The sequence below is a fragment of the Pangasianodon hypophthalmus genome, chromosome 2 (genome assembly GCF_027358585.1).
Source record: "Pangasianodon hypophthalmus isolate fPanHyp1 chromosome 2, fPanHyp1.pri, whole genome shotgun sequence".
Lineage (NCBI taxonomy): Eukaryota > Metazoa > Chordata > Actinopteri > Siluriformes > Pangasiidae > Pangasianodon > Pangasianodon hypophthalmus.
In genome coordinates this window covers 14479988-14507832 of record NC_069711.1, presented here as the reverse complement: position 1 = coordinate 14507832, position 27845 = coordinate 14479988, and the positions used below count along the sequence as shown (strand labels likewise).

At 39.7% G+C, this 27845-nt stretch overlaps 2 protein-coding genes across 4 annotated transcripts; both read left to right on the top strand.

Annotated features, from left to right (window-relative positions):
- Positions 1-1994: 1994 nt before the first annotated feature.
- On the top strand, positions 1995-21412 carry zgc:123305. 3 transcript variants are annotated; one of them, XM_026922080.3, is made up of 20 exons: positions 1995-2087; positions 8992-9192; positions 11743-11838; positions 11959-12194; positions 13398-13505; positions 13792-13900; positions 13992-14859; positions 14992-15085; positions 15570-15778; positions 16440-16533; positions 16646-16715; positions 16845-16937; positions 17980-18053; positions 18397-18535; positions 18701-18849; positions 18953-19039; positions 20326-20478; positions 20576-20690; positions 20796-20899; positions 21016-21412. In XM_026922080.3, exons 2-20 carry the CDS (start codon positions 9001-9003, stop codon positions 21155-21157), a joined length of 3132 nt encoding a protein of 1043 aa, XP_026777881.3. In that variant the 5' UTR covers positions 1995-2087; positions 8992-9000; the 3' UTR covers positions 21158-21412. The 3 variants fall into 3 exon arrangements, with proteins under 3 accessions (XP_026777881.3, XP_053087932.1, XP_053087933.1); XM_053231957.1 differs by lacking the exon at positions 1995-2087 and adding an exon at positions 5300-5428; XM_053231958.1 differs by lacking the exons at positions 1995-2087; positions 8992-9192; positions 11743-11838 and having other exon boundaries at positions 11982-12194; positions 13433-13505.
- Positions 21413-22891: 1479 nt separating this feature from the next.
- On the top strand, positions 22892-26028 carry trim107 (tripartite motif containing 107). Its single transcript, XM_026912700.3, has 2 exons — positions 22892-23062; positions 24406-26028. The coding sequence occupies exon 2, from the start codon at positions 24433-24435 to the stop codon at positions 25921-25923; it is 1491 nt and encodes a 496-aa protein (XP_026768501.3). The 5' UTR covers positions 22892-23062; positions 24406-24432; the 3' UTR covers positions 25924-26028.
- Positions 26029-27845: the final 1817 nt, after the last annotated feature.

Below are 27845 nucleotides of genomic sequence, written 5' to 3'. Positions count from 1 at the left end.
GGAAAAGAATGTGCAGCTGCGGCCTGCTCCTTGGCCTGAACTCTGCAGACTGGGATACTCACAGGAATGGGGCCGAAATGACAGAAACACAGATAAGGAAGGCTGCCTTATTTAGAAAAAAAAAAAAAAGTACAAGTATGTGTGTGTGTGTGTGTGTGTGTGTGTGTGTGTGTGTGTGGGAAGGTTTACATAGAATGGACAGAGAGGATATTAAAGGTTATATACTACAGTTTATATCACAGAACCACACAGCTGCCATGAGCAGTGAAACACTCCTTAAAAAGGCAGAGGCCGTACATATAAGCATTAATGTATGGAAGTAATGTCTTCTATGCCATCTTTTGCTGAACCATATTTCGTTAATCCATACAGCTCCTGCCCTCTTTCTGTCTGAGTACCTTGGTGTAGCCCAGCAAATGCTTTCATGTTTTTTTTGTTGTTGTTGTTGTTTTTGCACCTTTTTATTTTGCACATTGAGGCTTTTTGCAATGGCTTAAGATTCAGTATTATCTAGTACTAAATAATAGCTATAATATAACAATGAAAGAGGAAAAGAGGCAGAAAGAGTGGGATACAGTTTATAAGAGTTGTTGCTTGATGTTTGAATAGAGTGTCATTATTTAATAGTTGTGCATTAGGCTAATCATATATTCCTAGCGAGAGTGTAATGAGGTGTGTTTAAAATGTTGAGAAATGTTAAAATGTTTTGCTTGCAAAGGGCTTAAACTATTGTCTTAATGATAATGGGACAAAATGACAGAAAGAAACAGGCTAGATTCACACTTGGTGCTTTTTGGAAGTGAAACAAAATCCATGAGTGTACACCAGGACAGAATTTTCCCATACATGGTGGCATTTAAAAAAGGAAAGGAAAGGAAATGTAAACGGAAATACAATGAAAGACTTTAAATAACATATTGTATTCAATGAATAATTAGATACACTAACATACAAATTAAATATACAAATATTCAAGTAAACGGGGTGTGTGTGTGTGTCCACCAAAATAGGAATATCTGGAATATAAGATCTGGAATATCAGGAATATGAAACACAGTTTTAACCATGTGGGGACATTTGACTGATCCTATGATAAAAACTGCTTTTTTTTTTACATACAAAAAACCCTGCAGCTTTTATTAAATAAATAAATAAATAAATAAATAAATAAATAAATAAATAAATAAATAAATAAATAAATAAATAAGCAAGCCAATTGATTTTGGTTACTGAGGATAACATTAGGGTTAGATTAAAGTGTAAGAACTGACTTAGTGGCATTAAAAGTTATGTCAGTGAAAAGTCTTCACAATGACACTAAGTGTGTGTGTGTGTGTGTGTGTGTGTAAGGATGTAATACATGGGATACAACAGTTAGTTCCGGTCTCCTAATTTGATTGGACAAGCAGTGTTCCAACAGTGCTGGTATTTAGTACAACAGCACTGGGGCATTTCACTGTGTGTATCCCTCCGCGTGTCCATATTCATACAAGCCTACAACTCCACAATTCACAATAGTTCCTTACACTGAAACCGTTATTACACTCACTACAGGCTGTCAGTCAGTCAGTCAGTCAATCAGTCAGTCAGTGCGTTACCATGGCAACACGCAACTCTCTCTCTCCAGCTGTAGCTTCTGTGGGAACTATTTTCGTCGACGGAGCAAATATAAACAAAATATTTGCCCACAGTGTTTACAGTGTCAGTCACTGCTCTGTAGAAAAGAAATATATGTGAAGTAGAATTCATACGAGAAACAGAATAATGAAGTAGAAATAAAATGTGTATGGAATAAAACCACAGTCCTAGCCAGGCTGTAAGCGTCATGAAGTTGTGAATGAAGCGGAGGTGTATAAGAGGCAGCCTGCACTCTGCTGTCTCTGTGCGCCCTCTAGTGGTCTTCATCAGAACTGAACACAGCGGCCATAAAAACAATCGCCAGCAAGGGTGGGCGGGTCTTGATGTGAGTCGCGGCCTCCAATTGGCTGAATCTCTGATTGACGTGTTTGCCGAGTCACCGCCTTGAAAATACTTCAGCGTCCGGAAGTTTGAAAGGAAGGTTTGTGGCTGCAGTCGCTCCTGGAAAGGTAAGAGCAGAAGTAGAGTTCTACATATCCGAGAAACAATAACAAAAGCGTTAAAGATTCCACCGATATTTATCATTACATATCATTCATAATTTGTAATGGCAAGAAATTCTCGTTTATTTGTCATGGACCTTTTTATTATTATTATTATTTGGGGATGTCATGATGTCCTAAGAGCACATTGATGAGCTAACTTATTAAATTCACCCTGTCTGCAGTCTCTAATCTTACAGTCAGTTTGCAAGGGCTAAGGAACGATATTGTTTTGTTTTGGGGTGTGGACGTGCATTTTTCTCGGGTGTTTAACTGTACTAAGTAGTTCCACGCCTTCTGCTTCTCTAAACGTAGCCACAGTATCACAGAGTAACGTGTGAGGTGAGCTAGTGCTGTGTTTGTTCCGAACTGACCACGTGATCAATCAGTCTTCACATGTCCCCAGACTACATCTTACTTCCAAAAGCATTCCAAACTAAGCAGTGCCTAGTCGAAGTAAAAAAAAAAAAAAATTTTTTAAGAAGTCTCATATTTCAGAAGAAAAAAAAAAACAACACTTCATGACATGCTGTTATAGGAAAGTAATTAGTGACAGGGTGGAATGATCCATTTCCAACATAAAGTTGATTATTTTCTACTAACAGCACGTCCTGAAGTATTTTTATTCCTCTTATACTACAGTAATTTGCCAACGCTAAGAAAAAAAAAAAAAAAATTAAAGAAGTCATTTTTATCTGTTTATCGTTACATTCATTGTTGAGGAATGACGTCTGCAAAATAAGTTCCTATTACTTACGCTATGAAAAGCTATAAACAGTCATTCCTTCACTAGCCTCACTTTTTCTATCTCTTGAAGTTAGTTAATAAGAAAAAATGCAGCAACATGCTGTAACAGGAGATACAGGACTGAATCATAATAAAGATTTTGGCTAGAATGCTATGGACAAAAGAAAGTCAACAAATTGCCGGCCATAAAGAGATGCCTAGCCTTTACTTCTTTCAGGTTTCAGACTGATTCTCTAACATATCTCTGTGACACTGATTTTTTTTAAACGTGTGAAAGGCATCCACAAAGCACAAAACTTCTGATGTGGCTTCCTTGTTTTAGAATATTTTTTATTAATGCAATTATCAAGACCAGTATACTTCTCTCTTTACTCTCAGAATCTATCAGGATTTACTGCTGTTACACCCTAATATTGAAAGGAAGATTAAAAGAATAGCTATATACACTCACTGTCCACTTTATTAGGAACACCTGTACATCTAGTTATCAGCCAATCATGTGGCAGCAAGCACAATGCATAAAATCATGCAGATACAGATCAAGAGCTTCAGTTAACGTTCACATCAAACATCAGAATGAAGAAAAAGTGTGATCTCTGTGAACCACGGCATGGCTGTTGGTGCCAGATGGTGCCTGGTTTGAGTATTTCTGTAACTGCTGATCTCCTGGAATTTTCACACACAACAGTCTCTAGAGTTTACTCTTGACTTGTCACTGCATAATTGTATGCTTTGTGCTGCTGCCACATGATTGGCTGATTGGATAACTGCATAAATGAACAGATGTACAGGTGTTCCTATTAAAGTGGACAGTGAGCGTATGGTGGCATGTTGAGGAATTTAGTAGAAGCAAATGGTTAAAAGACAAGTTAAACGTCAGGCCAATTCCAGGACACATGAAGCATCATGCTCTCAGTGTAAGCCTAGGTCAAAATCAAACCAGAAAAGATAAATGTTTTATTTCTTTACTCCATCCTGTATTGGTTTAGAATGAGACTGAATTAAAGCAGCTGATTTAGTGAGGGATATTTTCTAACTCCTTACATTAGTAAATACTCTCAGCACTTAGCACTGTTGAACTCCATGTTCTTATAGGTTTTGGACTTCCACGTTCAAGCCACGGATTTGCGCAAATGCAGTGACACTGTGACTAAACACTTCACCTAGTTCTGCAAAATTAATATGATTTTATTTACGACCACAATTTTTGGCTCCCTCACTTAATTAAAACCACCACAGCACTGGTGAATTCTCAGTTCTGATTAGTCAGAAGGTGTTGATTGATTTTCTATAACAGCACAGCTCTGACAGTAGCAGAAGTTCCACAAACATACATGGAACTTTACACGGGTAAAAAGTGTGTCATTCTTTAAAAAAAAAAAAAGAAATGATTGCGATAATTGCTAAAATGCTGTGGTTTGAGAGGAATACAACACTTCAGGATGTGCTTTAAGAGGAAAATTGTTTTAAAATTGTTATTTTATCTCTCTGACCAATCACAGGGAGCTCTGACCACTTTATGGTTTCTGGTTCCCCAAACTCAGTAAGACTGCTGTCAAAAACACTTTCATTAGGCAAAAGATTGATCATTTTTCCACTTGCATATTGTGTTTGGTTGTAGGCGCGCACAGTGTGTCAAAAATATCATAGCACAATTATCGAAGGCATTTCTACGCCACACAATGTGCATCATGAAGTATAGATTTGCTCGCAAACTGCCAGCAATACAGCATTAAAAAAACCTATAATAATAAGACATGTTTATAATAAATAAACACATTAATAATAAAGGTATTTTGTATTTAAAAATTGTATTAAAAAATAAATACAAATATTTAACATAAAAAAAGAAAAAAAAATACATTTTACAGTTTTAAAGATTAAATATGCCAGCAGTAACACACAGTGGACCAGGCAGTTATAAGAAAAGAATCCATGGCAGGATGGTGTGACCCACTTTGTGGCGTGCTGTTATAGGAAAATAAACAACAGTTGGGTGGTGTGATGTGTTTACCACAAGTGAATTATTTTGTATAACAGCATGGAATGGAGTGTGTTATTCCTCTTATGACACAGCGATTTTGCAACAATTACAATGTTTAATTTGTTAATAAACATGTTGTTTAATGGTTTGTAGTTAAGATTTAATGCTGTGTAACATCTGAGAGACAAGTTAGTTCCTGTTCTCACTTATTTTATATCCGCGATAAACAGACCCCTCAACACATATCCTTTTCTCTCTCTCTCTCACTCGCTCGCGCTCTCTCTATCTCTCTCTCTCTCTCACAAAAAAAAAAAAAAAAAAGGAGAGCAGGTTTTTATTTTATAGAGAAACCAGAAAAAACAACTCTGTCCTAAAGACTATATATATATATATATATATATATATATATATATATATATATATGTGTGTGTGTGTGTGTGTGTGGCAGTGGGGGGAGTGAATGAGCAGCGCTCTCTTCCACCCTCAATACCACGACTGAGGTGAGACCCTTGAGCAAGGCACCGAACCCCCAACTGCTCCCCGGGCATCGCAGCAAAAAGGCTGCCCACTGCTCCGGGTGTGTGTTCACTGTGTGTGTGTGTGTGTGTGTGTGTGTGTGTGTGTGTGTGTGTGTGTGTGTGTGCACTTGGATGGGTTAAATGCAGAGCACAAATTCCGAGTATGGGTCACCATACTTGGCCACACATCACTTCACTTCATATATACACACACGCACACACAGGTTCAGAAGTATTTGGACAGTGACATAATTTGTACACCACCACAGTTGATTTGAAATGAAGCAATCAAGATGTGATTGAAGTGTAGACTTTCAGCTTTAATTCATTTAATTCATTCAGAAATATTGCATTTAGGATTTACAGCCATTTATTTTTTATAAGCATTTTCACAGGCTCAAAAGTAATTGAACAAACTAACAAAATGATAAATATAAGAATTATTTTTAATACTTGGATGCAAATCCTTTGCAGTTTTCTGCCTGAAATCTGGAACCCATGGGCATCACCAAATGCTGAGTTTCCTCCCTTGAGATGCTTTGCCAGGCCTTTAATGCAGCAATCTTCAGTTGCTGCTTGTTTGTGGGTCTTTCTGCCTTCAGTTTTGTCTTCAGTAAGTGAAAAGTGTGCTCAGTTGGGTTGAGGTCAGGTGACTGACTCTAAACACCAGTGACCCAGATCCATTGGCAGCCATACCATGTTTGACCGATGATGTGGTATGTGGTACACCATATTTGCAAATGATGCGGTATGCTTTGGATCATGAGCCCTTGAACTGGTCAGAACTGGTCAGGCTTTTTTTTTTTTTTTAAGCAAAGTGTAATCTGGCCTTTCTGTTCTTGAGCGTTACCAGTGGTTTGCATCTTTCGGTGTTGCTGAGCTCGCAGTACATTCCTTCTCCTTAATTTGTCATGAAATAACAAGGAAACAGGCCACATCTGGCCATGAAATTGCTTATCAGGCAATTGTCCAATTACTTTTGAGCCTGTGAAAATGGAAATGGCTGTAATTCCTAAACTGTTAATGCAATAAGTTTGTTAAATCCCTTGAAATAAAGCTGGAAGTCTACACTTCAATCACATCTTGATTGCTTCATTTCAAATCCATTGTGGTGGTGTACAGAGGCAAAATTCCGAAAATTGTGTCTCAAATACTTATGGACCCGACTGTGTATTTATATCCCTTTGGGGAAAAAAAAGTTTGGATCCCCCTGGTGTACACTGTAAAACATATGGCTGTTGGTACAATTAAAACAATATTGCTCCTAAATAGACTGAATAATAATGAATCAACTTTTGAGCAATGACAATCATTATCATTAAGTTATCCACATCTGTGTGAAGCCTTTTTCTTTATTTGGCAGCGTGCCCGTGGTTAGTTCTCTATTATACACATGGGCTCACGCAATCAGGCCTCACCCTGCTTTTGAAGAAACACTGGGCTGAGTGAAAAGAATGGCTGAGTCTGTCACAAACTGTTGGCCTAAATGACAGGTGCAGCTGTGTGTGTGTGTGTGTGTGTGTGTGCGCGTGTGTGCGCGTGTGTGGGTGTGTGTGCGTGCCTGCAGGCATCTGTGATTAAAAATTGGGCCAGCATGCATGAGCATTTGCATGTATGTTCTTTGTTTATAAAGGAGACAGTAACCTGAATGAAAAGTGTGTTTGTGTGAGTGTGTGAAAGAGAGAGAGCATGAGCGAGTACAAGAGAGCAAGTGAACAAGAGTCAGACTGACCTGACTAAAAGAGTGTGTGTGTGTGTGTGTGTGTGTGTGTGTGTGTGTGTGTGTGTGTGTGTGTGTGTGTGGAGTGGATAATAGGTGCTGAATGCGCTGGGTCTCTCTCATATTGTCATCATCAGCAGTGTCACCATTCTGTCAGTTCCACATATTGATGTTAGACCAGTACCATTTGCCCTGTATTTACATCACCTCTCTATAAAACAGCTAGTCTACACACTCTATATTCAGAAAGAGAGACAGAGAGAGGTTTATTGGTTATCTTTGGACCAGGAAGTGACCCAGATTTGGGGATGAAGGAAGTATTAGACCCTGGATGGCACCTGTGGTGTGGAGGGTATCAGACTTTGTAGGGAAGGGACATCTCCATCCCTCACTATGGGTAAGAGATCACTTTAAATATCATCTAAAATGTTGGCTTAGCAGAACTTAAGTCTCAGGAATCCTGGTCTTTAATCACTCGGGTTTGGGCGTCTTCGTTTTAAAGTAGTTGTGCCAGAGAATTTTGACAAGTACTCGACTATTACCCAAGTAGCATCCATGAACAGCATGAATATTTGTCTAATAACAATAATAAGAAAAGGTAGCATGGCTGGGCTTTATTGTCTGATTAACTGTACTTTATTTTGCTGTACAGAAGCTGGGATTAGAACTGTCTTTAGTCAAATTATTTGGACAGTTCTGCTGTGCATTTGCATATGAGATTTTGTAACATGTTCCTCAGAGCTGACACATGATGACACATGAGTTTACCTGCTTTAAGTCTCACTAGTACTGTTAAATTTTGCTAATATGTCTGACATTGGCACAGAAAACAAAAATAAAATCATTCAGAAACCAAGATTTGCACCTATGGGTTACCATCTGTGTGGAGTTTTGCGTGTACTCCCTGTACCCATGTGGGTTTCCTCAGGGTTCTCTGGTTTCCTCCCACTGTCGGAAAACATGGCAGTAAAAACAAGAAAAGAAAAATTGCTTCTGTGTGTGAATGAGTGTGCATTCGTGTGTGTGTGTGTGTCTGTGTGTGTGTGTGTGTGTGTGGTGCCCTTCAGTGGACTCGTGTACCAACCAGGGTGTATTCCTGCTAAACGCCCAGTGTTCCTGGGATGGTCCAGGATAAATGAGTTACTGACAGTGAGTGAGTGATTTGCAACAGTTAGTCTTTTTTTGTCAAACTTTTTGGCATACTAGCTTGTTTTTACAGCGTATTTAATTTAACACCAAGCCTTGTTGCCTCACGGTCTTGATCAAGGATTTGTTTCATTAAGTCACAGAAATATAAGCTGTTGTTACTTATAAAGAAACCTGGTCATTTAAAAACTTGTTTGTGTGAGTCACATGACTCCAGATAATTGCTCATCTTTGTTCTAGATACTTTTTGATCTGGAACTCTTCCAAAGCCACATAGCGATGAGGGCTTGTCCTTACGTTCTTGCACAATTTTTTAAAAACTTGTCATTAAAGATTTACTACTGGGCTCCAAATTTTTTTTTTTAGCACAAATGGGAAAATAAAAAAAAGAAAAAGTTGCTGTTCATCCATTTTATCAGTATAAATGTTATGCTTTCCTTCTGCCATACTTGACCTTAGGAGATTGTCAAGATGTCCTACTGATGATCAAGAACCAGACTTTGATCTGTTAGTGGTATGTGGTAGTCTCTCACTTGATTAGTCATTGACTCTGAATCCAAAGGTTACTGTCATGCTCCACGTTAAGCTTCTTAAACATCACTGGTAGTTTGGAGATTGCTGAAGATTGATACAGCAGAACAAGCATACTTTTTTTTATAGTGAATTCTTTGCTTCTGAAAGTATTTTTTGTGCTAGCTTTATAAATTTTATTTTTTTTTTTAGATCATTTAAGCAATCTCTGTCTCCCCCTCTCAGTCCCAGACCATGAACTACGTTGGCCAGTTGGCAGAGACAGTCTTTGTAACTGTAAAGGAGCTTTATCGTGGACTAAACCCCGCAACACTCACCGGTGGGATTGATGTCATCGTTGTGCGTCAGCCGGACGGCAGTCTCCAGTGCTCGCCTTTCCATGTGCGCTTTGGAAAACTGGGAGTTCTTCGCTCCAAGGAGAAAGTGGTGAGGGACAGGGTAGCATTGATTGTAGAAGTGTGTGATGGTATAGTCTGATAAGTGAATCTGAAATAATGGTACACCAATGCTTTACTCTATATTGGTATTAAGAAAAAAATATTTCTAGGCAGGTGTCCCATAAAAATGCTAAAAAATGTGACAGCAGCACAGTGAATAAAATCATTCAGATATGGGTCAAGAGCTTCAGAAAAATGTGAACTGTTACTTTAACCCTGGCATGGCACAGACAAAAAAAGACCAGGTGATTATTATTATTATTATTTTTTTAAATATTCACCTGTCCTGTTTTGTTAAGTCTGTGACCACAATAGCCTCAGACTCTTGTTCTTGGCTGACAGGAGTGGACCCTGATGATGTTAGCACATCCACCACAAGGTTTGATGTTTTGTGCATGCTGAGATGCTTTTCTGCTCACCATGGTTGTAAAGAGTGATTATGTACTATATAATATTATACGAGTTACTGTATCCTTCCTGGCAGCTTGAACTGATCTGGCCATTTTCCTCTGACCTCTCTTATAAACAAGGCATTTCTACCCACAGAACCTTCGCTCACTCAGTGTTTTTTGTTTTTTTGCACTATTCTGAGTAAACTCTAGAGACTGCTGTCTGTGAAAATCCCAGGAGATTATAGAAATACTCAGCCCAGCCCATCTGGCACCAACAGCCATCCATCACACAGATAACACTTTTTCTTCATTCTGATGTTTGATGTGAACATTAACTAAAGCTCTTGACCTGTCTCTGCATAATTTTTTGCATTGCGCCGCTGCCACATGATTGGCTGATTGCATAAGTGCATAATTGAGCAGGTGTACAGATGTTTCTTTTAAAGTGGGCAGTGAATGAATCCTACTAAAGAAAAGTGGTTTCCCATGTACATAATAAAACATATTCTAGCAGTTTCTCCAACTGAATAATTAAACTAAAATTGCAGTGTTTTATGGTACTTAAAAATCATCTGTTGTGAAAATGCAATATTGTAAGCAGACATGTATATAATATCCAGCAGTCAAATGGTGCCATTTCTATTTTGAATATGAAAACACATGAATGTGTGTCCTTTTACGATTACAAAGTTCTAAATATTAACCTGTGGGTAACCTTGTAGCTCTGAAAGCTGACTTATGGCATATAGTCTGCTGTTGGATAAATAATAATAATAATAAATTCGTAGTTTAAATGGTGCTAATTGAATGCTTCATATTGGTCACATACTGAACTGAACACCCCAGTCCAACTTACTCGCATGGAGGCTAGACTGAATGAATAATTGTTAATATTACTTGAATTTTTCCATTCTTCTACATCTTGCTACTAAGAATTCTGAAAAAAGCTCTTTACTCTTTCACTCTATATTTATGTAAAAAAAAAAAAATCATTATTTTCAAATTAGTAGATCATCATCAACATCTCACAATAATATTATCTAGCTGTACCCAAAATAAACAAGCAATCTACTATTATAAGCTATCTAATATTATACATTGATCAGCCATAACATTAAAACCACTGACAGGAGTGAATGACGTTGATTATCTCATTAAAACGGCGCCTTTCAAGTGGTGGGATATATTAGGCAGCAACTGAACAGTCAGTTCTCAAAGTTGATGTATTGAAAGCAGGAAAAATTGGCAAGCATAGTGAAGGCTGAGCGACTTTGACAAGGGCCAACTTGTGATAGATGACTGGGTCAGAGCATTTCCAAAACGGCAGGCCTTGTGGGGTGTTCCCGGTATGCAGTGGTCAGTACCTACCAAAAGTGGTCCAAGGAAGGACAACTGGTGAACCGGCGACAGCATCATGGGCGCCCAAGGCTCACTGATGTGCATGGGGAGCGAAGGCTAGCCTGCCTGAACATGGCCTGGTCTGATGAATCACCTTTTCTTTTACATCATGTGGATGGCTGGGTGCGTGTGTGTCGCTTACCTGGGGAAGGGATGCACCACGATGCACAATGGGAAGAAGGCATGCCAGCAGTGTGATGCTATGGGCAATGTTCTGCTGGGAAAACTTGTGTCCTGGCATTCATGTGGATGTTACTTTGACACGTACCACCTACCTAAAGGTCAACTTTGGTTGCTGCAGACTAAGTACACCCCTTCATGGCAAAGTTATTCCCTAATAGCAGTGGCCTCTTTCAGCAGGATAATGCACCACGCCACACTGCAAACAGTGTTCAGGAATGGCTTGAGGAACATGACAAAGAGTACAACGTGTTGACTTGGCCTCCAAATTCCCCAGGTCTCAATCCGATCCAGCATCTGTGGGATGTGCTGGACAGACAAATCCGATCCATGGAGGCCCCACCTCACAACTTACAGAACTTACAGGATCTGCTGTTTTGGTGGCACAGAGGGAACCTACACAACTTTAGGCAGGTGTTTTTAATATTATGGCTGATTAGTGTATGTTATACTCAAACAAATCCAGCAGGCTAGCAGGGAAAACGCTGGGAAACTGTCATGCTTTGTCGTATTCTGAAGATGTCTTGTGTATATTATCTTTTGATTATCTGACACATGGGTATTTTCAGGTGGATATTGAGATCAATGGTGAGCCAGTTGACCTGCACATGAAACTTGGGGACAACGGGGAGGCATTCTTTGTGGAAGAAAATGAAAGCTTGGAGGTATTAAGAAAGTGTCATACAGTATGGTGTTAAAAAGTCTGTTAAAAGTACTTGTAGAACTGTATGAAACTTATTTCCTGCAAGCTGTAATTAATATAGAATATATGGTTTATCTCTCAGGCAGAAGTGCCAGCCCACCTTTGCACCTCACCCATCCCCATGGAGGTTCCAGAGGTTTCAGAAGTGACTGAGTCTCCAGCCAGCACCAACTCATCTTCGTCTACCCGGCGGAAAAAACGGCGCAAGAAACGTGCCCGCTCTGACGCACACCTCCATGAGGATGTTAGCTCCTCCTCAGAGGAGAGGGAGACCCCAGAACAGGACATCCCGAAAGAGGACTCTGTGTTCATGGCGAGGTTGGAGCTTTCATTCAGCTTGTGCAATGCTATAATAAGCTTTGGTTAAGCTTAAATTGAGAGCCTGTAGCTCAGATGATGTAAACACACCGGACAGTTTAATAGGAACACCTGTACACTTGCTCATTCATGTAATTTTCTAGTCAGCCATTCGTGTGGCAGCAGCACAAAATCATACAGATACGGGTCAAGAGCTTCAGTTAATGTTCACAGTCAAATGAGGAAAACGTGATCTCAGTGACTTTGACCATGGCATGCCTTCTGACAGACAGGCTGGTTTGATTATTTTAGAAACTGCTGATCTCCATGCAAACAGTCTATAGAGTTGTGCGAAAACTAAGACAGCAGTGTTGTGGGTGGAAATGCCTTGTTGTTGAGAGAGGTCAGAGGAGAACAGTAACTCAAATAACCACTCTTTACAAACATGGTGAGAACAGAATGCACAACTCTTCCAACCTTGAGGTGGATGGGCAGAACACCACATCAGGATCAACTCCTATTAGCCATGAACAGGTATCTGAGGCTATAGTAGGTACAGGTTCACCGAAACTGGACAGTAGAAGATTGGAAAAACATTGCCTGGATGTTTTTCTGCTCACCACAGTTGTACAGAATGTGTATTTGAATTACCACAGGCTTCCTGTCAGCCATTCTCCTCTGACCTCTCTCATTAACAAGGCCATGCCATGGTAAAAGTCAATGAGATCACATTCCCTGTTCTACAACCATGAAATTAATAACAAGTAAGTGACATTTCAGACAGCTACACTGACTTTATAGCATGTCGGCTAGCTGGCTAGCTAGCTCACATTGATTTGTACATTCCCATTAAAGGTGCTTCTGGTGAAGTTGACATCCCTTCTTCTGATGAGCTTTCATATTTTAAGTGAAAAGTTATATGCATGAAAAGTATTATATATATATCACTAACACTACTGTAGTAACTGCTTCAAACTAGGAAGTGGAATTTTACATGGTGAACGCAGACAAGTTGTGTGATACACACAGTGAAATGTCCTAGTGAGGTTATAGGAAATATAAGCACTCTTGGAATGGTGCTCGACCAATCAAGTTATAGTATATTTGAGTTATATTTTAATTATGTTTTAATTATTTTTGTTCTGCTCTGTCAGTGTTTCAGGTTTGTGTATGGTCTGATTGAATCAGCTGTTGAGGTTATTTTGTGTATGTGTGTTTCTGTAGTAAGTCTGTGTATTACTCTCTGTCTGAGGAACCAGGTGAGGATGTGCTTGGAGCTCAGGCCAGAGACTTGCATCCTTACTCTGATGGAGAGTGCTCACTTAGTGAGAGGTAATAACATGCATCACATAGCCTGTGATATGATGCAAAAATCTGAACACACATTTAGTCTTTATTCTATACTTTGCATATATTGCACTGCACAAACTTAATTTGTTCGTGTACTTTCTCCTTACATTATGTCATTTGAAGGAGTGTATTTTACATGTCGTTTAGTACTTTTTGTTGGACTATGCAGTTCTATATACACATGAGAGTAAAACATGAACTTGAATGAAAATAGAAGTAATACTTAATCCTGCTCTCATTTCTCCTTCTACCCACGGTCCTTTTACAGTCTGTTTTATAGTCGACCCTCCTCTCCTAAGAGTGACTCTGAGCTATTGGTTAAGCCTCAGGAAACATCAGGGCCTCAGATGCAGTGGAACTGGGGTGGATTTCCCAAGGTGCTCTGCTTTCCTCCTTCAAAACTTCCATTATTCCTGTTTCTATCCCAGCAAATCAAACCTTATCTGATGTCCTGTGTTACTCCTGCAGGTGTGTCCAACAGAGCGAGGGAGCACAGAGCGTCTCTGCAGCCCTTCCTCTCTCGTTACACCCTCCGAGCGCTCCCACTTCCGCACCATCCAACGGCAGGCCTCGTTCAACATGGAGCTTTCCAATCCCTTGACCACTGTAACTGTATTGAGACCAGAACCTTGGATTCTTGAATCACAGCCAGGTCACTCGGATAATCTCCCTAGAGTTTCCCACTCTACCCCAAATATAGAAGCTTCCTCTCCCACACACCAGGCTTTCCCACTCACACTGCCCCACTTGGAGCCTGCAGAGGGCTCTGAGCAACAGAACACTTCAGAACTGGAGGCCCAGAGTGGCCTGAATGATTTCATGGCTAACACAGTTAGCACATGTGGCACAGACTGTGATACTAGAACTACAAATCAAGATATCACAGATAACACCACAAGACCTACTAATGCTGATAGGGTAGTCAGTGTTATTAGTGACTTTAGTACAAAGACTGCCATCTCAGTTTGCTCTGAATACCATGCAAGCACTCTTAGTGTATCTTATACAGCTGACTCAGTTAGCATGGCTCAGTCGGAAACGTTAGCTACCTCTGTTGATAAAATCAGTGCTTTTACCAAGACAGCTCAGCTCACTACAGCAGAAAAGGGAGCTTCGGTGGAGAGAGACAGTGGTATTGAAGCATTGACAGAAGGATTTGCAGAGGAGGAAGGAAAGGTGGCCCAGGAGGGTAAGGCTGCAGTGGCCCCACAGACCAAAGAGGAAGCAAAGAGTGTTGGAGTGCCAGAACATGTAGAATCTGTCACACAATTAGAGGAGCAGCCCAGCTTCTCCCAGTCTTCATCTAAAGCAGCAGAATCCCAGGAAAAGAAAAAGGGTAAGCTTTAAGCTCAGGGCAAGATTGTGCACTGCACATGATTAAGCTTTGTAGTTCTCATTTATGTTGTGTTGAGTTGTTTCACAAGATTGCTTTTCCATCTCTTTTTCCTCACCATATCTTGGTACACAGGTAAGCGCAGTCAGCATTTGGGGCCAGCAGATATCTATCTGGATGATTTGTCCAAACTCGACCCTGAGGTGGTTGCATTATATTTTCCCAAAAGGTGAGACTTTTAATTTTCTCATGTGTTATCATGAGACTTGCCCTAAGCCACTAGAGCTATACTATGCAATTTTGTAGCTAATAGACTACACGTAATACTTGTATGAACAATATGTGTATGTATTTAAGCTTGTTCACATGAGCTTGACTATGTAAATCAGCACAATACTTAATATGTCTGGATCAAGATGCGATCAACACATCCTGTTGCATACAGAACATACTGTATGAATAGTGAAATATAACAAGTACCAAAACTTAAATCCATAGTGCAGCTGGTTTGGGGTAATACAACGGTGATTAATCACTAGAAAGAATTTGGCCTACTGTATAGTGTTAGTGTTAGCATATTACATATGATAAGTATGCTCATATACAGATAATCAGTATGCTTACAGAAGAATATAATTTTTTATTTTACTATTGTACTGTATGTAGTTATCATTGGTATTGGTTTTCATTGCCTTTTTTCTCTCACTATCCAGTGAAGGAGATTTTCCTTCCCAGGGTGATGCTGAGCTTGGTTCAGTCCCACCCATACACTCCCCACAGTCAGGCCAGCAGTCTCCTCAGTCTCTAAGCACTGCCAATGTGGACAGTGGGACTGAGTATCTATCAGACTCCACCACTGACACTCTGGATGTTACCATGTCCCTCTGTGGGACTGAGGGATACTCCAGGCAGATCAAGAAAGGTAGAGAAAGAGTGACCACTAATTAAAAAAGAGTGTGACATAAAGAAAGATTCCAGTGTAGCCTGTAGTCTTATGGTAAATTCTCCGATATTCTGCACCCATTCATTTTCACTGGGAAGCAGCAAGAAGCCGACTTGTGGCCTGTCAAGTAAAGTTGTCCTGGATTCAAATATATGCAAATTAGAAGGCGCAACTGTGTGGTACTGACCAATCAGCCAAAGTGAAGTTTGTGCTGACTGTAAATAATGATCCATGTGGATAGTTCGGTCTGCCATATATTCCTCCCAAAAATCATGCGTGATAAGCTATGTGTAGCGATATTTCAGTTCTTTGAATCTGCATAATTTTAAAGGTAAAAAAAAATTCTCTGTCAGAAGGTTTCCAAAACTGTCAGTGAGCAAGTAGCAGCTGAACTGCATTGAAAGACTAAAATAACATCTCTGCTGTTTGTTAAATTACCCATACAGGTAGCTAGGTGATAGAAATAAAACCAATATGTATTTGAAACCCAAACTTCCATGATTCATTTTCAAATCTCATTGTAGACAGACATGCTTCTTATGCAGCATGCAGTGAAAATGCGGTGAGCAGAGGGCATTATTTGCGGCATGTGCAGTGTGCATGTGTATTTTGGATTTCATTGTGCTTTTCTTTGTTGCAGAAAAGTTCGAGGAGCACATTGTCACCTATCAAGACTTTGTCAACAACCCTGGAATTATTGACGACCCAAACCTTGTCATCTGCATCAACTCAAAGTTAGTGAAACAAATCCAGTTTTTTTTTTTATAACACTCCTGTCTCTAAGTGTGATGAAAGAATATATTCTTTTATTTATTTGGTAATCCATTTCTGTTAATCTGTTTTCAGTTATTACAACTGGGCAGCTGCTGCGCCAATGATTCTGTCAATGCAAGCTTTTCAAAAGAATTTGCCGAAGGTACAAAGCCCATTATAGTTTGTATAGGCTTATTCTATTACACTTGTGATGGGAGGATTTGGCCATGAGATCTGGCTTCTGGATCAGTATTTAAATGAATAATGTTTTTAACCTTTTATCTTTATGTAGAGTACAGTTGAGCAGCTGGTAAAAGATAAGATGCCTAAGAAGTCTGGTCGCTGGTGGTTTTCCTGGCGGAGGAAAGACATGGAAAGTAATCAGGTACAGTTTGTCCTTTAATTAGAATTTGTGTGGATGGCATGGTGGTGCACTAGGTGTCGTTGCCAGGTTACTGTCTGTGTGGAGGTTTGCATATTCCCCCGGGTTCCTGTGCATATCCACTGGGTTCTCCGGTTTCCTCTCAAAAACATATCAGTAGTTTGATTAGCTATTCTAAATTGCCCCGGGGTGAATGAGTGTGCGATGGACTGCATCCCCATCTAGGGTGTATTCCAACCTCATGGCGATTCTGCCCAGGATATGGTTCAGATCCACCATGACCCTGACCAGGATGAAGTAGTTACTGAAGATGAATGAATGAAGAATTGACGCATTACATTCAGAGTCAGTGCATTACAAAAATTAGGTTACTATGATGTACTCCACTGAGTTCATATGTATTAGACAGTATATGGCCAAATGTTTGTGGACACCTGACCAATCACGCCCATATGTGCTTGTTGAACATCGCATTCCAGATTTAGTCCACTTTAGCTGTTATAATAACCTCCACTCTTCTGGGAAGGCTTTCCACTAGATTTTGGAGTGTGGCTGTGGGGATTTGTGCTCATTCAGCCACAAGAGCATTAGTGAGGTCTGGCACTGTTGGACTCGGGCGCAGTCTGCATTAAAGTTCATCCTAAAAGTGTTCATTGGGGTTGAGGTTAGGGATCTGTGCAGGCCATTTGAGTTCTTCCACACCATTCTTGCAAAACCTTTGTATGGCATTGCTTAGCATACGAAGACATCCTATACAATTCTGTGCTTCCAAGTTTGTGGCAACACTGTGGGGAAGAACCACATATGGGTGTGATGGTCAGGAGTCCACAAACTTTTGGCCTTATAGTGTACGTCTCTTCTTCTGCCTTATTAACAGTTTAGACAGTAATGCAAATTTACCACAGGGATGTATGTCCAAATCCCCTAGTACATTGTAGTTCCAGTGTATAACCCAAAGCTGAAAGAGTCACATCTGAGGAGCAAAGAATATTGCTAAAATTTTTCAATCCTCTATCACTGCACAGCTGTTTTTACTCTTTTTCAGCCAAACTCAAAGCCTCGCTCTGAAGAACATCAACTTGAGGCATCATCTTCTCTTCCTACACCTCCCACAATAAAGTAAGATTGTGTGTTTGCAATATACAAGTGTGAAAAGAGGCTAGATTTTTGCCCAATCATTGACAGATGGCGAGTTTTTAATCTTGAGGGTGACACAGCCATCTAAGAGAAAGTAATTGCACCTTTTAAAAAGGTGTTCATTCACAAAAATCATTTTATGCTTCCTACATTATGTTTGGTGGTTTTCATGTAGAGCATTTTCTGTGCTTTATCAGAGTGACATTGTAGGTGCTTGATCAGCGTGTGAAATCTGGCCAATTTTACTGTCCAGCTGATACCAGTCAGTTTCTAGTGCCAAGACATTGTGTAAATTGACTTTTTCAAATTGACAATTCCTGTGCAGGAATCACTCTGGTCAGCTGTCCAGTGATGACGATGGTACTGACTCTAACAGGCAGGAAAGTGTAACAGAAGCCATGAGCACTGCACAGTGCCTGAGTCAGATATACCGCAAGTCCCTCCGCCTCACCTCCCAGCAGATAGTAAGTAATTCACTGAACATAAGCTTTACTCTTTAGTTTATTAGGTTCCGCTGGTCATTGTATTACATGTTCAACAGTTTCTTTAAAACACAGCAGCTTTGACGTTTATAATCTGTGCGTATAAATCTGTTATAATGTGTGTGTGTCTGACTGTGTGTGTGTTAGGAGCATCTCAATTTGCGAGAGGGGGCTAACACGATTGTGTTCAGTGTCACCACTCAGTACCAGGGCACTTGTCGTTGTGAAGCTGCCATCTATCTGTGGAACTGGGATGATAAAGTCATAATCTCAGATATTGATGGAACCATCACCAAGTGAGTATATGCATATTATATGTGTGATTACTTATCAATTTTGATTTCATGTAGGGAACCTGTATGCTCTGGGGTAATGCTGTTCAATCTGTGTTCATGCCAGGTCAGATGCGCTAGGTCACATTTTGCCACAGCTGGGCAAAGACTGGACCCACCAAGGCATCGCCAAGCTTTACCACAAAATACACCAGTAAGAGACACGCACTCACACTGACTCACTATCTTACAGTCTACTACTGTGGAGAATGGAGAATGAGAGCTCTGTTCACACTGCATACAGATGTGCAGTCACCATAAATTACTATGAAATATATGCACTTGCACTTAATATGAAAAATGACATTATTGTAAAGGTGCATGTCTTGAATGAATTTTTTTGAGATGGACAAAGAGGAAAAGTATGTCCAGTAAACTGGACAGTCAAGATATGTTTGCTTCATTAGTTTTATGCTGAAGATAGTAGGCTAATGTTGCTAACAGATAAGGAATATATTATATATATAGACACACAGACACCCTGTCCACTTTATTAGGAACACATGTACACCTGCATATTCATGCAGTTGTCTAATCAGCCAATCATGAATTAAATAGTTTGATGAAGATGAAAATGATGTAAATCATATGCTGTGGCCTCCCCAGGCACCAGATCTCAACCCAGTTTTACACGGAGGGGATATTTTAGTCCGGTGTGTTAGACAGCACTGTACACTAGTCTCGGCAAAACTGGGGGAATATATTTCGGAGAAATAGTGTTCATCACACTCGTACAGTTTCAGAGACTTGTAGAATCTATGCCAAGGTGCAATGAAGCTGTTCTGGTGGCTCTTTGTGGCCTAAGGCATTTTATGTTGGTGATTCCATTTATTTGTCACCTGTCTGTATACTATACAAAACAAATATGCAATTATATATTTTTTAAATCTATACAAATCAATTTGAACTATATTGTTACGTGAAATAATTCAATCAACCTGCAAAGTAATAACAAACAGTGCTGAGATAAAAAGTGATTCTGCCTTTGAGAAGGCTGCTGCTACTGTTTTAGCTATTTTACGTACCTTTACTATTTTGGTGGGTAACAGTGTGCCATGTAGTGTTAGAAACCACATAAGTGAGTCTATTCAAGACTGAAACCGTAGATTTGGTTTGAGATCCACTATATGGCCAAAATTATGTGGACACCTGACCATCAAAAGTATGAGATGGTCAGGTGTCCACATACTTTTGGCCATATACTGTAAGATTATTATGATTTGGGCAAGTAGGTTGACAGTGTGGCATGTGTTTGCTTGGCTTACTTATTAGTTATGTTAGCCTCATCTTTCTCATACAAAACATTAATGTCTTGGCTGACACTTGGAGCAAATGGAAAATTGTGTAGATTAGTGTTTTTTTTTTTCTTCAAACTATTACTATTATTATCAAAGCTATTATTACTAAGGTTAGTAGAAGTGCTTTGTGTCTTTTCTCCAGGAATGGCTACAAGTTCCTGTACTGTTCAGCTCGTGCCATAGGCATGGCGGACATCACCAAGGGTTACCTGCAGTGGGTCAACGATAAAGGCATTGTACTGCCTAAAGGACCTGTACTACTTGCTCCTAGCAGCTTATTCTCAGCTTTACACAGGTATAACAGCACACACATTTAAATATGTAATGCTCCATTATTGTGTGGTGCACACATGCTATACATTAGAACATTTTTTCTACTCATATTTTTACAGGGAGGTAATTGAGAAGAAGCCAGAGGTGTTTAAAATCACATGCCTAACTGACATTAGAGACCTTTTCAGTCCACACAGACAACCATTCTACGCTGCCTTTGGCAACAGGACCAATGTAAGCCTTACGCCAACAGTGGAAATGAAATGAAGTTATGCCTAGTTTTTTTTTTTTTTTTTGAAAGAGTAACAGATCTGTGTGTGTGTTTGTGTGTGTGTCTAGGATGCATTTGCTTATAAGAAAGTTGGCGTACCTGAAACTCGGATCTTCACTGTGAACCCTAAAGGGGAGCTCATGCAGGAGAATAGCAAAGGCCACAAGTCCTCGTAAGAAAGACACACATGCAGACACTACTGAATTGGTGCCAGCAATAAAATAATAACATTATTATTATTATTATTATTATTATTATTATTTAACGTGAATGTTGGGTGTTTCCTAGGTATTCTCACTTGAGTGAGCTGGTGGAACATGTCTTCCCTCTCCTCTGTAAAGGCCAGCATGCGTCCTTTGATTGCCCAGAATTCAGTCACTTTTCTTTCTGGAGAGAGCCCTTAGCGCCACTGGACCTCTCTTCACTCTAGACTTCCACAGTTAATTTCCATGTGTTTCTGGTTTTGCTAACTCTCCAGCTTCTCTTTACCTCTCCTTGCTATGACACTAAAGAGCTGAATGTAATAAAAGCTGAATGCCAGGTCAGCTGGATCTTAACTAACTTCAAAGTCAGATACTGTATGTTACCATATGGTTTGGCTCATGGGCTAAAACAGAGAAAAATGTGTTCAGAAAAGCCAAAGATAGTCATTTGGTATCAAATAAATCTATTGTTTTCCTTAAAACTCTATTGTTTTCCTTGTTTTTCAATGAGTTTTACAGCGTTTTAAAATATTTTGTGTTTTTGTGGAATGCAGTGTGTCTAAAGCATTATGTTTATATTCTCCTGAAGTTAGTTACTATTTCCATCTTAAAGTATTGTGAATAGAGTTCTGTCATCACTTTCCACTGCAACTTTGAGCCCTAAATCTATGCAGTGAGCCTTGTTAAGAGACGCACAATTCCTAAGGATGTGATAAAACCATGTCAAACTGGAAATTTTGCTGACTTTGTATGCCTGTGTGAGGCAGCTTCATTTCTTTTCTGCTTCAGACTCATCTCACAGAAATAAAACAATACAAATATTTTTTAAAACATTAAAACATGCGAAAAATAGTTGTCGAAATCGTTTTGAAAAGAAAAAGGGTTTTCTTTAATAGTGCCAAAGCTCTAATAATAAATGTTTATAATTTTTTTTATTCCAGTGGAGTTAAGAAAGTATGGTTGAAAGATTTAGGATGTAAGAAGATACTGGGATTTCTTTCTGAATCACTCCTGAATAAATAAATTCATATTAAATACTTCCTTTTTTATTCACGGATATTAACCAGAACTAAAACCTAGTAGATCAACTAGCTTGCTATAACATGAAATGACAAGAAATGTCACTATAAGCACTAACTACTACATTTCAGTAAATACATATCTACTACATTTCAGTAGGATTCAAAGTAAATAATTACTTAACTTCATGTACTATATACTGCTATCCTTCCACATAAGCTACTTATTCAACAATCTTTAAACAATATTTGAGAGAGAATGATCAGAGGAGCATTTTTCTCAGATGAAGAAGTCACAGGGCTTGTTGATGTTTGTAGTGTTTGATTTTTTTTTTTTGAATACTTTCTTTCAGGTTTGAATGATTGAAGTGTTAAGCATGTTTGCTGTGTGGATAGAAGATGTGTATTTACTGTAGTGTGTGGTGTCAGAATCGGTTTTTCACTTGGACAGACTGGAAATGTGGACAGCAGGGGATGACTGTTACTGCAAATCCTGTTAATAGAAAAATAATAAATCCACTGATTTTTTACTCCCTTTTGATTCATTTGATCTCTTTTGACTCCCTTTTGATTCATTTGATCTCTTTTGACTCCCTTTTGATTCATTTGATCTCTTTTGACTCCCTTTTGATTCATTTGATCTCTTTTGACTCCCTTTTGATTCATTTGATCTCTTTTGACTCCCTTTTGATTCATCACCTTCTTACCTTATTTGACTCTAGGAATAAGCACGTGAGCAGTATAAGTTTCGTTTTGTGTGAAAGTGGACTTTTGTCCCTGACGGTTGGTGTTTATTAATACTGTTCTTTAACAGCGTTAAAAAAAAAATGTTGGGCAACTTCCCAAGACATGCTAGCTTAGTTTACCCATGTTTATGTCCTTGGTGTACTGTAATACATTTTAATATAAGCTTATTTATTAAATTCTAATACCCTGACAGACTCATATGAATAGCCAGCAGGGAGATGAATAATGATTTCCATAACAGGCTACCCATAATGCGTGCTGTGTGCACGTGAGTCATGGACAGGTGTTTACAGCTGTAAGCGTTTGCTCAACTCCTGCAGCACTGCTACTGTACACCAACCCGAGGACGTTAAAGCTTGAACCAAGGTACTACCTACAGCTAACTTTACTGCATATGCTTGTTACTGAATATGTTTGTTTTCTAAAAATATCTGCCAGTTAGTCTGTAACGCAGCTTCAGAGTCTGGGGATAGCGGGACAGGAAACCGAAACTTACTGAGGATACTCCCTGTGTGTTTTTGGGAAGCAGTGCTTACTGCTCGTGAAGTCGGTTTTAGTCCACGTAGTACACTTTTAAAATGATGATGGTTAGTATCATTTATAAACTTCCGTAAAATGAGTCAGAAACGCCCCAATACACACACACTTCTTCATATCTTGAAGCTAACTTTCGCCTATTAGCCAACAGATGGGAGAATCTCGAAAATTCTTTCATTAGCATACAGTTTCTTCCTCCAAGCCCTCAGACTCCTCAGCACTCAGGGACTGGACTGAAAACACACACACACACACACACACACACACACTCAACTGAGCATCACGCCATCCTCTTTGCAATTTTTGCACGTACCTGTATTAAAGGCTGCTATAAATATTTATTATATACTGTATATCTATACTCTCCACCTGGCTGCTACTCCTCGTTTACATTCAGCAACTTATTTTGTCAATCTTTTGCACTACTGTGATATGATTCACTTTTTTATTAGTACTGTGTGCTAGTCAGCGCTGCACTGTAACACACTGTGCCCATTGTCTTGTTCTGATAGTTTTTGTACTGTCTTGTGCCGTCTGCACATATTTACACTGTGTACTTTATATAAATATATGTAATGTCTCCTGTAGTTCTGTGTTTGTTTTATGTAGCACCTTGGTCCTGGAGGAACGTTGTTTCGTTTCACTGTGTACTAACTAGCTGTATATTTCGTTTCACTGTGTACTAACTAGCTGTATATGGTTGAAATGACACACTTGACTTGACTTGACTTATACACTATTAGGCAACTACTTTTAATGAACAAATCTAGCACACTAATGTCTTCTTTATTTTGTCCTAAGAGTAACTTTGGAACCCATCTATAAAAGCCCTTTAGTGTGGTCCTCAGTTTCAGACATTATCTATATTTTTGCATGGTTTGATCCTGAGCTGTGGAGTTGCATGTTGCATGTTCTTCCAATGTCCATATGAGTTTCCTCTGGGTTCTCCGGTTTTCTCCCATGCTGCTAGGTTCATTATTGGCCACACGAAATTGCCCCTAGGTGTGAAAGCGTGAGAGAATATATCTGTGCATATATCTATGATGGACTGGTGTCCCATCCAGGGTGTTTTTCTGCTGTGTGTCTGGTGTTCCTAGCTGGATCCACCACAACCCTGAGTGTGATAAAACAGTTGTTGAAGATGCATTTTTCTTTTTCTTGTATTTGTGCAGATCAAGAGTTTGGTAAAGTTACCAGAGATGGCTTCAAGTTTTTCTGAGAATTCCTTGGAACAGGAGCTTAGCTGCTGCATTTGTCTCCAACTATTTTCCGACCCTGTAACGTTTCATTGTGGACATTCATTCTGCCTCGCATGTCTGGAGAAGAGCAGGAGCTTTAAGGCAGATTTATCTGACAATCGCTGCCCAGATTGCAGAGTGGAGTACGAGAATTCTGAATTTCCACAGAGGTACCTTAAACCGCAAAACACAGTTGAAAGTTGCAAGGCCACCATTCAGGAGACAGATGAAGGTGCACCTCAGAGAGGCGTAGAAGTAGAGGTGATGGAACAAAAAGATGAGCCATCTTGTTCTAGCCAGGAAGAAGATGGATGTGAAGCAATGTGCAACACTGGTAACGATATTGCTGATCGTTCAGACTGTATAGAAATCAAGTTGTCCAATGAGTTAAGCAAACACAGATCTCGATTAACTCCTGTGATGATGGATATCCAAGCCAAGATTGAACTCGTGGATGATCTGCTGGCCAAGGCAAAGGAAAAAGAAGCCGCAGTCAAGACATCAAACACCAGATTTAAAGCAGAAGTGAAAACGGTTCTGGAGGAGATGGTGGAGCTTCTAAGGAGCTACAGCACAGCAGGGATGGAGCTTCTAGAGGCCCAGTTAAGGCCAAGAGAGGAGGTTTGGGAGACCAGTGTTCAAACACTGTCCGATCTCCATAGGCAGCTTAAGGAAACAGAGCTCCAAGTTAACACCTTGTTGAAGGAGCAAGATGAAGTTAGAGTTTGTAAAGAGATCCTAGAGGTTGAGAAACTTGCTGCCAGCCTGATTGCAGAACCTCAGAAAATTGGAGCGTGTGATGAAAATGAGGCAACCATCAACATGACCCCCATGTGTGAGGAAATGGAACACTGCAATTACGACCTCCGTCTCAAACTTGGAGCTGCCCAACGTCGTTTACGAAATATTCTCAACCCTTCTGAGGTGACTTTTGACTCTGAGACTTTGCATCCTTGCCTGGTGCTGTCTGAGGATCTTAAAACTGTGTCCTTCAGTGTTGTCAAACAACCTTATCCAGCTGGACCACAGAGGTTCACCAACTACTTTCAGGCTCTGAGTTCCCAAAGCTTCTCCAAAGGAGAACACTGCTGGATTCTGCAAGCCGAAGGTTGCCCATGGGTTCTGGGGCTGTGCTATGGGGGGCTGCCCCGCTCTGGTACTGAAAGTGGTCTAGAAAGCAGAAGTGGAGCTTGGTGCCTAATGTGGTACGAAAACCTACTTAGGGCATATGAAGGAGGAAGAGAGACCCCGCTCAAGCGTACCCCTTTTTTCCAGAAGCTGGAGATCCGCCTTAGCTTCAGCAAAAACTGTGTAACATTTTCTAGCATAAGCAATGTTACTGGAGCCAAAACTCATCTCCACACTTTTAATGTGAGCTTCATTGAGCCTGTCTATTTGGCTGTGAGAATGATGTCTGGTCAGCCTAAAGCTCGAATAACATTGTGCGGGTAATGTTAAATCCGCCTCATAGCAACAGCATCTCCGGTTCTCTCCTGAGCTTTTGCATGTTCTTCTTGTTTCTACAATTTTAAAAATAAAATCTGGTTTTTCTTCTTCTTCTTCTTCTTATTATTATTATTATTATTATTATTATGTAACCTGAAGTTACCTGATTTGTAATTGTTTGCTATTTCTCACATAATATGTTGAATTTCATAGTTACATAGTTAATTTACATAGTTTTTTCACTGCTTTTTATCAAAACATGCCTGTAGTCACCTCTAAAGAATCACAGATGAATGTGGCTATATAAAAAGTATCTTTGAAAACAAAACTGTTCAAATCCAGCAGAAATGATCACTTTTCAGCCGTGAGGCTTTGGCTTTCACACTTGCAAAGATGATAATATCCACAATCCAAAACTCAGTAACACAGAACAGGCCAGGGTCAAACAGAGTGATATCAGCATAAATAGGACCAAAGTGCAAATCCAGAGAATAGTTACAATTGCCAGGCAGAGATTGAGACACAGCAAGGCACAGTATTTCCAAAATCCAAAGGGTAATATAACAGGTTAACAAAGAAGCAAGGTAAGAGTCACTGACAATAATCAATATCATAGTAACAATTGGCAAGGCTTCACAATATGAGTGTCCATGTGCTTTATATACTGTGGGAAGAGGACATGAAAATGATAACTGAAGAAGTGTCCTTAGAATTCAGGGAAGGGTGCCCTCTGGTGATACTGAGGTGAAATGTCCTGGGTGGATGTGACACATTCTCATTGTAGGATTTGTCTGCTCTACAATTCCACAACTTGAAGAACGGGATCTCTTCAGGGCTACTGAGGTACGCCCACACGCCTTCAGTCTAGTTCTGCTGGGCGAAGCTGATGAACAAGCTGAAGGAAGAATCGTACCCATTCATATATATCCACAACCTGCTCTCTGGCACATGGGAAGCTGACGCTGGAGTAGTTGGAGGGAGCCATGTTCTTGTGAACAAACATCCAGCATCTTCTGCTAAGTAAGGAATAAAACACTTGGGGACCTGCTGTTACAGGAAAATAACCCATCACAGGGTGCTGTGATGTGGCCTGACACAAAGTGGAGTTAAAACCATGAAGGGGATTATTTTCCAATAATAGCATGTCCCAGTAGTATGTGTTTTATTCCTTACTTAGCAGAAGAGATGACATCAATCATGAATACAGCTTCAGTGGAGTTATTTTTTCCATGTATCTTGAAGTGTAGCTTTAGATAACTGCATTAAAGTCACCTTTTTGGAATTTCTTGACTTGCTGCATATTGCTTAACACAATTAACTCTACATTTGTCATGATCTTGGCTGAAGTGCATGACCAAAGTTATAGATTAGATTATAACTTAGCATTATGCATGTGCATGTGTGCCAGATCTCGCAAGATTTATGTACGTTACCAGTAGATGTGAACTATTAATACAGAAATGGCTTTCTCAGGCAGAGTCATTCATTTGCATTCTTCTTCAGTTCCGGGTGGATTCAGGCTCTGGTGGAGTTGGGAGCCTATCCAGGGCACACACCCTGTGGGAGTGAATTTTTTAAGTGTTTCGATTCCATGATGCTCGGCTGGTTTCATTATGGTTCCTGCTAATAATAAGCATGCTGAACAGAACAGAAATACTCTCTCTTTTTTTTTCAAATAAAAAAACACTAAACTTTATGGTGTGGTCGTCCGTCCGTTTGTGCAATTTAGATTGGATTGCAAGACTTAGATTGGACAAAGTGTGCTTAGTCGATCTATTTTCATTTCTCCTCCAAAGGCTAAAAGGGTAAAAGGATAGTAAAGTGAATAATACACATCGTTTGTGTTTATTACATCTGCAACTGTATTTCACAAGCACCCTCATGATCACTGCTGGTGAAGTGTTATAGATGTGTCAGTGAAGCGAGCT